Source organism: Atractosteus spatula, chromosome 3 (genome assembly GCF_055471065.1).
Source record: "Atractosteus spatula isolate fAtrSpa1 chromosome 3, fAtrSpa1.hap1, whole genome shotgun sequence".
NCBI lineage: Eukaryota > Metazoa > Chordata > Actinopteri > Semionotiformes > Lepisosteidae > Atractosteus > Atractosteus spatula.
This window is the reverse complement of record NC_142708.1, coordinates 12,699,402-12,713,306: the sequence shown is the minus strand read 5'-3', so window position 1 is coordinate 12,713,306 and position 13,905 is coordinate 12,699,402. Positions and strand designations below refer to the sequence as shown.

At 37.9% G+C, this 13,905-nt stretch overlaps 1 protein-coding gene across 2 annotated transcripts in view; it reads left to right on the top strand.

Annotated features, from left to right (window-relative positions):
- Nucleotides 1–13,905, top strand: part of LOC148837434 (PALM2-AKAP2 fusion protein-like) — a 51,941-nt gene that overhangs the window by 27,979 nt on the left and 10,057 nt on the right. For both annotated transcript variants that reach the window (XM_088910200.1, XM_088910201.1), the window contains exon 2: nt 9,776–12,092. In XM_088910200.1, coding sequence (XP_088766326.1) covers nt 9,887–12,092 — 2,206 coding nt within the window. In that variant the 5' untranslated portion in view covers nt 9,776–9,886. The remainder of the gene's footprint in view (nt 1–9,775; nt 12,093–13,905) is intronic.

The following is a 13,905-nucleotide window of genomic DNA, read 5'->3' as shown; positions in this document are numbered from 1 at the left end:
AAAACAATGCCAGAATCCCTGACAGTAGGTGAGTCTAGATGGTGGTATGGCTGGCTTGTTCTCTTGTCTCACTGCATCGAATGTACCATTGTTTATTCATCCATTCTGTGCAGACCTACTGTATGTATTGTCCTTCTTAAAATGACTTGACTAGCAAGAAGAAATATTGTTATCTGCTGGTTACTCTAGGTTCCTTTGTGTCACATCAGAGCCTAGGTTCAGTATCATTTTGTTTAACTGGTGAAGATTATTAAAATGAAAAAAGTGCTAAAATATTATGTCCAAATGCCTATTTTTTGTTATTAAATTAATAAAATCCACTGGCTCAATTTAAGAAGTAGCTTCAAGGCTTTGTGTCTGCAAAGAATTGAACGAGACCTACAAGTCGATAATAAATAGAAAAATCATTATTTTTTTATACCCTAGGGATTCTGGGAATAGGTGGAGCAAACAACACCAAATTACAACATGATATGTGTTGGTTATCTTGAGGTGGATAACCAACAATTTCCTATGGCAGGAATTCCCAAACCCTTTCCATGGCATACACTGTTTTCTGGTTTTTAACAAAACTGTATTCGTACTTAATTAAGTCCATTATGGAAAGAGTGATTGGTTTAATGAAACCTTTTCAGTTTTCTTGGTTAATATTGTAACGCTTACAGCCGACAGTGACTGTGTAAGAGCCGGCTTACCAAAGCGGTGACGTCACCACCCTTCCCTGTAATAGCAGGACCACAGCCGCTGGGCTGGGAAGAGATCTCTCTTTAGCTCACCAGGCTGGGTCCCTGTTGAGTGACGCCGGAGGCCCAGGTTCGCGTCTCTGACGGTGCGGGGCCGACCGTAAGCGGCAATGGCGAGGGCGCCCGCCAGAACCCCGAAGCATTACATTGGTGTCAGAAGCGGGGTGAAATAGCCCTTCGCCGAGGACGGCGAGTTAAGCGGGGGAGAGTGTAATGCTTACAGCCACCAGTGAGTGTGTAAGAGCCGGCTTACCAGAGCAGTGACGTCACCGCCCTCCCCTGTAATAGCAGGACCACAGCCGCTGGGCTGAGGGGAGATCTCTCTTTAGCTCACCAGGCTGGGTCCCTGTTGAGTGACACCGGAGGCCCAGGTTCACGTCTCTGACGGTGCGGGGCCAGCCGTAAACGGCGGTGGCAAGGGCACCCCCCTGAACCCCGAACCGTTACAATATTAAGTTAGAAATTATGAAGCTTTATAAATAACTGGAAATCCGCAGTTTTTTGAGAGCTAGGCTAAATGATTAATTAGTTTAGTGAAAGCAAAACCTGGAAAACATAATCAACCTAGATAAATTCTCAAAAGGGGCAAAATAAGAATTAGGTCTAAAAGTGTTTTCAAAATTCTGATTTGGGTCACTTAATAAGTAGTTTTCAAATAAATTGTGTAAAATATATTGGGAATCAATTTTTTAGCATGTAACTTAAATCAGGCTTCAAGATTCATAAAACATTAAGTGCTTATTTTAGACTTTGCAATTACCAGTATCTTTAGGGTTTTGATTAGAGTACTCTTACATCATCATACTGCTATCTTGTGAAAATATGTCTTTGGAGTACTGTATATTTTCCAATAGTTTATTTCAGCATTCATCCTAGATTTATTTCTCAGATTACTGTATAAAACCTGCACCTGTAAATCCAAGTGGCTACAAAAATTAGACAGATAAGAAACCATGAGGTTGTTTAATTAAAGAATCTTGTTTACATTGCTGCTGAAATTATGAAATACCCTATACCAAGTCCTTGTGCCATACTGAGAGACAGATTACATGAACATTTTTAAATGTAGATCAGGTGGGTTGCTGCATCAGCATGTGTAGGCTGCAAAGGAACAGGTAATAGGTTTATTCCATGCTGAAAAAAACAAAGAAAACAAAACGTTTTGGCTGTTGAGCCTTCTTCGGCTGCTCACACCTGAAGAAGGCTCCACAGCCGAAACGTTACTTGTTCCTTTGCATTTTTAAATGTAGGCCACTGGTTAAGTATTTTGCGTACATTTTACTGCTGCTTTCCTAAGAGAGATCCTAACTTTCAGTAACTCTAATATTATCAAGATATGCTTTTGATTTAGACATCTGCATTTTCTGGCTATAATTACTACAAAACCCCCCAAAAATATGACCTAATTTTCAAATACGTTTTAGTGTTTGGTTAGTTGTCCTTTTGTTTATTAGTGTAAAGAGTTTATATGCTTTCAAGCATTTTCACTTTTTTCTCAAGGCAATTAATTGTGTTTATGTGACCCACAGATCACTGTGAGGTCAGGAGGTCTTAGGCTGGGCATGAACTGAAGTTGGATTGTTTGGATTTTTGTGACATAGAATTGACACTATCGGAACAGCTGTAAAGTGGGGTTAGTCTTTAGTCTTTAACACATTTCATTTTTACTCCTGTTTAACATTTTCCAGCACATCACAAAACCAGTATACAATGTTTAATATCTTTTAAGTCTTAATGGGAAAAGGCTACTAATGGTAAGATTCTAGTTACAGCAAATATTCTTTTCTAGATTTCAGCTTAGTGAAATGCGAGGTAGTGTCTACTTCACAGTGTCTAATCTTCAATGAACATGAAAGGCACAAACTTAAGAATTTAGTTAAATAAAGTTAAAATATGTGCATTTTCTTGGTAAATTATATATAGTTTCCTGCACCATCTTGATGTGATCCTATATCAAGAGTGTGTTGGAAGCCATATTGAAACCCTCAATTACAACAGTAATAGTTGAGCTGTCAAGTCTGTAAAATGTTGATCTCTAACAGTTGTTTGTTAATGACTGATAGCCATGGCTCCTGGTCTTAAATTATATCTGTCTTATCTTACCTAATCTTAACTTGTCATGTTTTACTGCATTTGAAGGCAGTACACACCTAACAAATGTTCACTAAGAAAATAAGAAAGCATCAAAGTATTTATTTACTTTTCCCAAAAACAACAAATAAAAGCAGTGCTACCTGAAGTTTGAAACCCATAATTTCTTGGAAGAATGTCACTTTTAATGAATATTTTACAGGTTGTACACATTGTAATTAATACTGAATACACCATATTTTAGATTAAGGTCGTGATAGTCTAAACAAAACATTAATATCTTTTTCCATGTACATAATATTATTTTCATGTTTTGCTGTCTAATAGGAAGACTATCTGGAATTAATAAAATTGTAACAGATGCACTTCTTTACGTATGTTCTGCATAAGAGCTCCCTCATATAACATAAATTTTAGCTATATCCAGTTACATTTGACACAGTCTAAAAGAGTCAGATGGCTAGACTCAGATAAAGTCTCTGGTTTGAATCAGTTACTTTATACCTGTATCTTTAGCAGAAAACTAAGAAACCAAATAGAGTTTTAGTCTTGCTCTTCTTTATTAGTTAAAAAGCAATACAAAATGTGTAATGTGACAGGAAATATGCAAAAATACATCTGATCACCACTATTTGGGACTGGGAAAAGTCATGTACATGTAGGGTTCAATGTGCTTTTTTATTCAAAGATGAACTGCTGTAGGATATAATGTCTTTCTGGCAGATCTTAATGGGAGTGTGTTTTCTGATACCATGGTTGTCTATCACACAGACAAAACCATTTGTAAGGCAGTCTGGGCCAACATATAAACAAATAAGAGAGAAGGTGACTTTCCTTCTCTTAAACTGTTGCCAACACAGGAAATTTAGAAAGGCACCAGGTTAAAGAACTGTCTTTAACCCATTAGATATGAGCACAAAACACATTTAAGCATACACTGAAATTAATTTAATCTTATTACGTGTAGAAAGGTGAAATCAGTTGTATACTAACATGTATTGGACATACTGCCATCAATGGATAAGTAGCTACCTATGACAGACTTAGGTGTGTAGGAGGAAACCGCATTTTCTGCTCACAGAAAATGTTGTTAAGAAATAAAAATGCAAACAGAATACTAAGATATATAATTAAAAGACAAAATTCCAATGGGGGGATCTTGTGTTAAAATAGTACAATGCACTAGTAAGACTTCATTTAGAATATTGTGTTCAAGTTTGTTCCTCATAATACAAAAATATTGATGATCTGGAATCAGTACAGAGTAGAGCAACTGCATTGAAACAAATATTCCTTTTTGCATGGCTTAGAGAATTGAATATAGTTTGAAGAGTATATAAGAGGACTTGTTTCAAGTATCAAAATCCTCAAAGGCACTGACAAAGTAAAACCTAAGGACTTCTGAATCAACATTTAAACACAAACCAGAGGACACAAGTGGGAAAGTAAGCAGAAGTACATTTAAATTCTGAACAGGAGGCATTTCTTCATATGAAGGGTTGTGGGAATTTGGAACAAACTAAACAGCCATGCTGTCAAAGTCAATACCATCATACAGTATCTTTCAAGCAACATCTTGGTGAGATTCATGGCCTCCTCGCGCTTGCCAATTTCATATTCTAATCAATGATCAAAGAAAAAGCCTAGACCACTGCCATTCTCACTTGTGTTCAAGATCAGCTGCAATTTATCAATCTCCACCTGCTTCTTCATGCTTCATCTGACAGAGAATGGGTCACTTCACTGACCAAGAGTCTATGGCATTTCATGAGGCTGGAACAACAACTACTGAATTACACATTCATGAGCAACCATTATTAAAAAAGAAAAGCCAATGGTAAAAAACCAAAAATTAAAATATTACATACACAGAAAGCTCTTAAGCTTTTGTAAACACTTAATCATGTGATTTCTCCTAATGGAATTATTTCATTAGACGTATTAGACCATACCCAGACCATGAGGCTATGAATGAAGGTGCATCTGTCCTGTGAGAAAAGATCTATGTGTGTAGTTATTTCACCATTTTAAATTTGCTGTTTTAAATGTTTCAACTAATGTATTTAAACACTTCGGTTCTTTATGTACTAATGTTTCTAGACAGTGAGGGAATATTTGTACTAAAACATTAATAGAAATGATTTAATAGAAAATATTCTGTATCAGAACAGTGTTTTCATCTGGCATTTTTATTGACCTATACTGTTGCCATCATTAATAACAACTAAACAGGTCCAACGATCAAATGGACATCAAGGGCATTTTCCTAGGAAATAATTTAAACTGAAAAGTACTGTATATGTGCATACTAATTCAAGTTATTAATTTATTCAAAGTAAGTTAGTCTAGCAATGTTTCAGATATGATCGCATGGAAAACAAGACATTTAGCTGACACGTCAATTCAATATTATTGTTCAGAAATAACTGGTTTGAAAGTGTGGCAGGTTTAAATGCATTTAAACAGAAGGGGGTTTGATACAGACTACAGTCACAACAAGCGTAACATTGCCCAAAATACCACAATACAAATAAATGATATGGTTGTGATTTCACATTTTAAGTCTTTATTTGTCTGCTGTTATCGAAACAATTCTGTTAAAAAGGAACATGAAAGGACTTAGTTTTATCTTTCTCAGCAGTCACACAAACATAAAATACAATTGTCTCCATTTGCACTAAGCTAATAGTAAGGTATTAAGTGAGTAGTAAAATGACAATGGCTACATTGGCTACATCCAATTCATTTAGGAACCATTTCCACAAAGAAATGCATTAGGGTATTATCTACAGGAGGGACTCAGTCAGAATAATGTGCAGTTTCCCTTGAGGTTACAAAGAAATTCTAACCCAATTAGGACATGGCCTTTTAAAGAGACCCCCTGCAGGTTAAAAGCACTCTGAACCACAATGGACATTCTTAGTATGTGGTCTTCCACACATCTACAATTTGACAGCTTCAGCTATAAAAAGAACTTCTTATTTGATTAATAATTTATCCAACCATGTGCTTAATACATTAGTTACAAAAGCTGAAAGAAAATGGAACAGGCAGCCTCAAGTGGCTGCCCTGTTTTCCTGTCCTATGTGACTTTGCTGCAGAATGTGTAGGACAAAGAAAGAAATGCATTTTCTTAAATAATGGAACTCTGCATAGAAGCCATCCAGAAAAAAACTGAAATACATACAATGAATTTCTAAGAACAAACAGAAAAATAGCGTTGCTTGGAATTAAGTAAATGCAGAACGTTTCTTTATGGGATATGCAGCACATTTGCTAATTTTACAGTGTCTTCCAAAACATTTTTTTTACAAACAGTAATTTAAAGGATTCTTTATTAATATGTTCCCAGTTTTAAGCACCAGTTGCATTTTTGAATAAGGGAAGACATTTCTAAAGGTTGAATGCAATTGATTTGCCCCATCTTTTCACAAGTGTGATGTTGGAAAAGGGGATTTCAGTCTGCATCTGGCACTTGGAAGTTAAGAAAATTCCATGAATTCCATTTCCCTTAGAAAATTAAGGAAGCATGACTTTGAAATCATTTTAAAGTAAGACATTACTGTGACATACATTAAACAGTTGCTGAAAACATCATTCCAGTAGTTATTCAAAACATTTTTACTGAGAACTCACTTTTAAGCAATCTGCATGCTACTGTACAGTATATTGCTTGGGAAAAAAGCTTCAGATAATAATACCACAAAGCGTTGTTCTTAATACCTAAGAATGCTATCAGAGGACAGTCATATGTCCCATTTTATTATTTCATTTTCTTTTCTATTTTGGTATTTTAGGGCTTTTCTGTTGTCCTCATATACAGTATAAGCCATATTTAGCCATTATTGTGAATCAGCTTTCAAAAATAGCATGGCTACAAAAAAATAAAAGAAAGCACAATGATGACTCTCATATAGGAAGTTAGTTTTAGTCCTAAATTTAAACAACCTTTCCTTTGCTTGTCCATAAGGTGTTGCTATAGTTACAAAATCCAGGGAACCAGGCCTCATCATTGCCCTATGGGTAAACAAACCAAAGAGACCTTTAGAAGATAATTAGCTATCTGCTTCATCCTGCTTCCCTTCTTGTGAAAGCTGTTTGTTTTTTTATCCTTGTTATATTGACTGTTTTCTTCCAAAAGGTATGTGGAACACCAACAGAAAGAGTGTCTGTAATTGCCACAAGGGGTGATATTTGTTCTTTTTCTCCTTCAAGAGCTCCTGTTGGCTGTAACTGGGGCGCTTTAGCCAATGAACAGTTTAAAGACATTTTAAGTTTGTGTACAGTGGGACAGCAACAAGAGCTTGAGTACACTCCTTGATGAAATGCAGTCTAATATCCCACAAACAAGCTGTTACTGTACATTACACTTGTTTTTACAACAGTGGCAATAAAACACTAAATGAATAATTCTTTGATGTACTGCAAATAATAATACTGTGAGTTACTGTATGATCAGTAACTGTTTAAGCAAACATTCTTTGACCATTTCTATTCCATTTGAATACATTTTTCTAATAGTAAATTTAATCTTAGTATACTATGGATTAATTACACTTAAGCTCCTCTTGTGTTTCAAGAGATACTTTTTTTATAACCTATTGATGATAGATTATAAAACAAAACATAGAGAACAAAATGTAACATCACAAAAGGAAGCCCCAAATTTAAATTTGTAACAGATAATTAAGAAAACACATTCACTGCAGTTTTTTAACTGTTTCTGTGTTAAAAATAAAAGAATGAAAGTGGAATACTTCAATGTCACATATGAATGAAGAAACATCTCTTCAGCCATACCAGCGAAATAAACAGTTCCCCCAGAATTGCTGATGTGTGCAAGCAGATGCAATTTCAATGATATAATTTAAGTTATTTAAGTGTAGAAACTGCTCATTACATTGTTTACTAAGAAGCTGCATGAACATCTTGAGACTGGTTGGACGGAGTCACAATTAAAAAATAGGTCATGAAAAATGTACACCCTAACAATAGGGCTAGGAAACTGGGTTAACAGTGTTGCCCATTTTAGATTTCACTGTAAAACTGCAACTTGAACTGTATCACAATTTCACATTTCCTCTTTACTTGTAATCTGAGATCAAGCCCTTGATGATACATACAGTATTTTATATTTTAAAAAAGGTTAAGTATTTTCTTTTTGTTGTTGTGGTTGGGCTGTCACAGGAATCTAAGAAAAACAATAAACCATAAGAGAGACTTGTCTTTCTTATGTTTGTTGTTTAATTTCAGATAGTTCTGAAATTTAGGTCTGTACAAAAATGTTTAATCTTAACATAGGACATACTGTTCTTTTATCTTTTGTTTTAAAATCATTATTTAGTCCCCTGCATTTTTTTCATCCACAAGAACATTTCTCAAGATACATTTGCAATACATGCTCTGTATTTTAGAATTAAGGACACTTGTTCTTTTAAAGGGTATATAATGGAAGAGCATGACACTGCTTCAGGCCCTGAGAGTTACAATAAACAAGAATCTTTTTGTGTCAGATTCCTGAATTATAGAAAAGCATGACTAGGCAACAGAGGAGGCAAAACACAAAAAGTAGTTTACATAGTTTCTGAGTGAAAATTATACATCTGCTTTATAAAGCCTACTGTGAAGTAAATAGGCAAGTGATTTAAAAATGCCATATCCTATGTAATACTCAGTATATCCAAAACAAATTAATCACCTTACTCCTATTACTCTTTTTATACTCACAAAACACTTCTAGACTTATTCCCATACATATTCTTTTTCTATGCCATTGAAAGCCTGCTTGTTGGAGTTTTAAGGTTTTTGAAGATCAAATCAGGAGAAACGTATATTTGGATCAAAGTTTAGGTCATACTGTCTAGTGTTTTTCTGAATTACTTAAAAAGCAGTACTCAACTGGTTGGCTACTGCTGGGATTGGATGGGTTTGTATTGAATGTATTTCTAGACATTAGTTATCCTTACTATGCACCGATGAGTCAATAGATACCCGTTTTTAATTTCACTGCAATAATTAATACATTTCTGTTTGCTAATATTTAAAAATGATTTTGTGATTTTCTACCGAGCCATACACATATAGTACATAGTATTGTTTCAACAAGTACGTCTGATATAATATTTCCATTTTCACCATATACCCAAACAAGCAAAGTAATCCTAATAAGGAATAAGTAATATGTTTATTCCATGCTGAAAAAAGAAGAGAGAAAACACAGCCGAAACGTTGTGTTTTCTCTCTTCTCTTTTCAGCATGGAATAAACATATTACTTGTTCCTTTGCAGACTACGCATGCTGATGCAGCTTCCCACCTAAACTAAAGTAATCCTAATGATTACAATATCAAATATCACTATAATAAGACCATCAGTGGAAAATGTGCAGCATGTTCTGATGCAATTCTATCAAACAGAAGAGTTGTTTTGACAGCTGGCTTTTATTAGTTACAAAAGAGGATTAACAGTTGGTGAATGTGGGTTATCTAATTTGTACCATCAACATCTGCGACAGGGAGAGGTTACAAGGTGTGACGTCTGCTGGTGACATGAAGGTGTAAAGCTATTTAGAGGATTTTGAGTGCAGCTATAATTAACAAAGACTAGATGTGTATCATCTGTCTGCGTGCAATGCTGTTACATATCACAAGCCAAATTAATTCTAAAATCATGTACAATGAAAAGAATACTGAAGTCAAAGTTTCAGGCATGATCAAGTATTGAATTAATTGAAAAGTAATTGAATGTCTCTTCATTCACTGCATACCTTCATGCATTGTGCATTTTACACTGCAGGTTGTGCTGGACAAGACAAAGAAGATTTCTGTCAAAGAAAATTAATTTAACAAAGCACAAATTCTGCAAAAATAGGACCTGTAAATTGATTATCAGATTTTGATTTGCCTTAATATAACTTTGATATCCTCTTTTGATGTCTTTCAGAAATCTTCCTCCAGAACCACAGAGGATGACACTGAGCTGAAGAAAGAAAGACCCTTGAAGAGTGTGAGTTTCTTCGACTCTGTCAGTGTTACAACTGGAAGCAAACGCAAAATGGAATGTGAATCGCCCTTTTCTGAATCCCAGTCAGAGAATCAGCATAACTGCATTCCCAGCAGTGGCCAAAATGGCATGAAAAACAGACATGAGTCACTAGATAGTGATGTTGCCAAGGAGATACGTTATCTTGATGAGGTGTTGGAAGCCAACTGCTGTGATTCAGTTACTGAGAGCACTTTGAATGGAACCTCTTCTCCTGAACCAAATGCAGTCAACATTGAGGGCTCAGGACCATCTGTACATGTTTCTGGTGGGTCATCACCATTTACCAATGAAGTTATATTAGTAGAGAGGAGGCCAATGCCCCTTCTAGACAACCAAGATTCCAGCCAGGTGAAGCCCAATGGTCACTCGGGAATAGATGAGCAGGATTACAAGAAATTGTCAGGTGAACCAGTTTTGACAACCATCAAGAAAGAGGCCCGGTTTGAGCTACGGGCTTTCCAAGAAGAGAAGAAGCCATCCAAACTCTTTGACAGCAGTTTAGAGAAGGAGTGCATCCGGGTAAAGAAAATCCGGCCCTCAGAGGAGATCGCAGAGCTAGAGAGGGAGAGGAGGGAGCTAATTAAGAGCCAGGCAGTCAAGAAAAACCCTGGAATTGCTGCCAAATGGTGGAATCCTCCTCAAGAGAAGACAGTGGAAGAACAGCTAGATGCTGAGCAGTTAGAATCATATAAGAAGTATGAAGAACGTAAGCAAAAGAAGCCTGAAATATTACATGTGCCACAAACATCACCTAAGCAGACAGTTGCCTCTATTGTGCCACCAGAGCCTACCACAGTCAACAAGGAAGACATTGTCACAAAACAGATTGACTTCTCAACAGCACGGAAGCAGTTTTTGTTGATGGAAAACTCCAAGCAGCCTGTTGCTCCAAAAAGAACCGTGGCTCCCAAACTTTATTCTGCCAAACCATTTTCCAGAGCACCAGAGGTTACCCATGTGGAGAAAGCAACCAGCTCCATAACAGTGGAAAGCCCTATCAAAGGCCAAGTCAAACCTGACCATGAGGAGGTCAGTGAAGTAACCACAGTCAAAGCAGAGAAGATATATTGCATTCCAGAAGACACAGATGTAAAAGAGTCATCTACACCCAGTGATGTAAAAAAAAGCAACAAGGATTGGATGGAAGATGGAGATTTTACATGTGCCCGAGCAGTAATGACTATATTGAAAGATGAAGATTCCGAAATATATACTTTACAACAGTCAGTGAATACTTCCTACCACCCAGAGGAGATTGATTCAGGATTAGATGACCTCTCTCTCAGGTCACAGGACACTACTGTCTTGGAGACCCTGTCTAATGACTTTAGCATGGATAATGTGAGTGATAGTGGAGCTTCCAATGAGACCATGAATGCCTTTTTGGAAAACTCCCTAGGAGATTTCTCTTTCCCATCAACCCCACAAGTCACAACACCAGTTGATGGCAAAATGGAAGGGGGAGCCAAATCACCCAATGAACACAGTGTTTCTGTACTTCAGTCTTCCTATCAAGGAGCCATTCTGACAGAGGACCAGCTGGAATACCATGCGGGTATCTTGGTCCAAAATGCAATCCAGCAAGCTATTGCTCAACAGACAAATGAATTGGAAGCACAGCAGTTGACCCCAGCTCTCAGCACAGAAAAGCATGCGGAAGTCACTGAAAACCCATTTTCATCCTCTGAAGTGAAGTCTCATTTTGAGACACCCCAGGTCTCATCTCCACTGCAACAAAAGACAGACAATGAGCCATCTCAGTTGTCAACTTCAATGCAGGAAAACAGATATGTTGAACCATGCCAGGTGTCACCTTTAATGCAGGAAAAAAGAGGCCAAGCTCCAAAGATTACAGTTGAGACAACAGTAGATGCTAAGGATACCATTACACCTCTGGTCATTGGCTCCAACCAGTCCCCTCCTAAAAACGACCGGCAAGAGTTTAGCTACTTCAGCAAATACTCTCAGGCAGCTGAGCTCAGAAGTACAGCCTCAGCAACGAGGGCACAAGAGACAGAGGTCAGCGCTGGGCCCTTCAAGTTACGTTCCAAGAAGCAAAGAACTCTATCCATGATTGAGGAGGAGATCCGTGCTGCCCAGGAACGGGAAGAAGAGCTGAGAAGACAACGACAGAGCTTGAGCACCGCTCCAAGCCCCATTAAGAAAAGTGGTAGCTTGCCTGCAAGATTAACACTCACGGGAAAGACAGCACCAGGTAATATCCAGTATCTCTTTAAAAGCTGTTTTTTAACTTTGACTTTGCAACACAAATAAAATGGTTTTCTACTTGGTTTACATTCTTTGTTTACCATACATCACTAGATTTTAAACTTTTCAGCTCATGGCAAACGTTTAACAACAAAATCTTTTTGCAGCACACAAAATTATTTTATAATAATCAGTACTCATAGTGCAATAAATAACATTTAATTCAAAGTGATACAAAGAACCAAGAAATATTTCACATCAATTTTTGGCTTGAATTTGTTCACTATGAGCTTGTTACAATGAACATACAGCAGTACACAGCTGGTTCAAGAAGGGAAAGTATCTTCTGACGCTCATGTTTTAAACATGTTCTTTTCTTTTTCAATGGCACACCTGAGACTTTTCCACATAACACCAGTGTGCCATGGCACACAGCCTGAGAAGCATTGCCACAGAGCATAACATGCCTTGCCTGCTCTTTCTTGTAGCTCAATGTTTCATCAAAACTGATAACCATTTAATTAATTTTATTCAATGAAAGTAATTAACTGAAGTTTGGGAGGGATAACAATGACAAGTCGATCTCACACAGCTGTACCTAATCACCACCATTACAGAATAAGCTACATACGGTACACGATACACTCAACTCAATTGCCTCCCTTTGCATTCCTCTTAAGCATCCCTCCCCCTCTTCATCTCCACCTTGCAGCTGTCCCTTGGTTCACTCCTTCTGAATGGGATTCAAGCCTCCTCATCCTATGGCCAGTGAGCTACCCATTTACCAAGGGATTTAAGCTAAACTTATCCCAAGCATTCACAAAGCATTCAGTTCTTGGATGTTGTTGTTCCTAGTGAAACCATTGTAACGCTTACGGCCGACAGGTACTGTGTAAGAGCCGGCGTACCAGAGCAGGTGACGTCACCGCCCTTCCCTGTGATAGCAGGACTACAGCTACTGGGCTGTAGAGAGATCTCTCTTTAGCTCACGGGGCTGGGTCGCTGCAGAGAGACGCGGAAGTCCCGGGTTCGAGCCCCGGACGGTGTGGGGCCGACCTGATGCGGCAAGGGCGCCCGCCTGAGCCCCCGTTGCGTTACATTGGTGTCAGAAGTGGGATGGGATAGCCCTTCGCCGGGGACGGCGATTTAAGCGGGGGAGAGTGTAACGCTTACGGCCGACAGGTACTGTGTAAGAGCCGGCGTACCAGAGCAGGTGACGTCACCGCCCTTCCCTGTGATAGCAGGACTACAGCTACTGGGCTGTAGAGAGATCTCTCTTTAGCTCACGGGGCTGGGTCGCTGCAGAGAGACGCGGAAGTCCCGGGTTCGAGCCCCGGACGGTGTGGGGCCGACCTGATGCGGCAAGGGCGCCCGCCTGAGCCCCCGTTGCGTTACACCATTTTAAAACCAACAGTGATTCAAAAGCTACTATTTTTATCCTCAGCAGCAATGTTAACAACAGGACGGCCTGCTGTAAACCACTTTTTGAAAAATGGTTCTGAAATTGCTTCTGCAAACCAAACAATCTTTAGGGAAGAAGAAATCAAATGGTTAGAATGCAAACCTCACCTAGTTCTGTACAGGGAAAAAAACTGAGGAGGATGCATGGAAGACAGTTACTTTACTTACAGATTTAAACATTTAAACCCTTCATTCACACAATTTATGTATTGATAACTATGACTAAATTCTTAATTTACAGTAATAATCTAAGAAGGTTCATCTTTGAGTTTTCATAGATTTGTTTTCAAACCAGTCACAAGTATTTTTAATAAAAAAAAGAATAGCATACAATCACTGGTTTATTGTACCAGGAAATA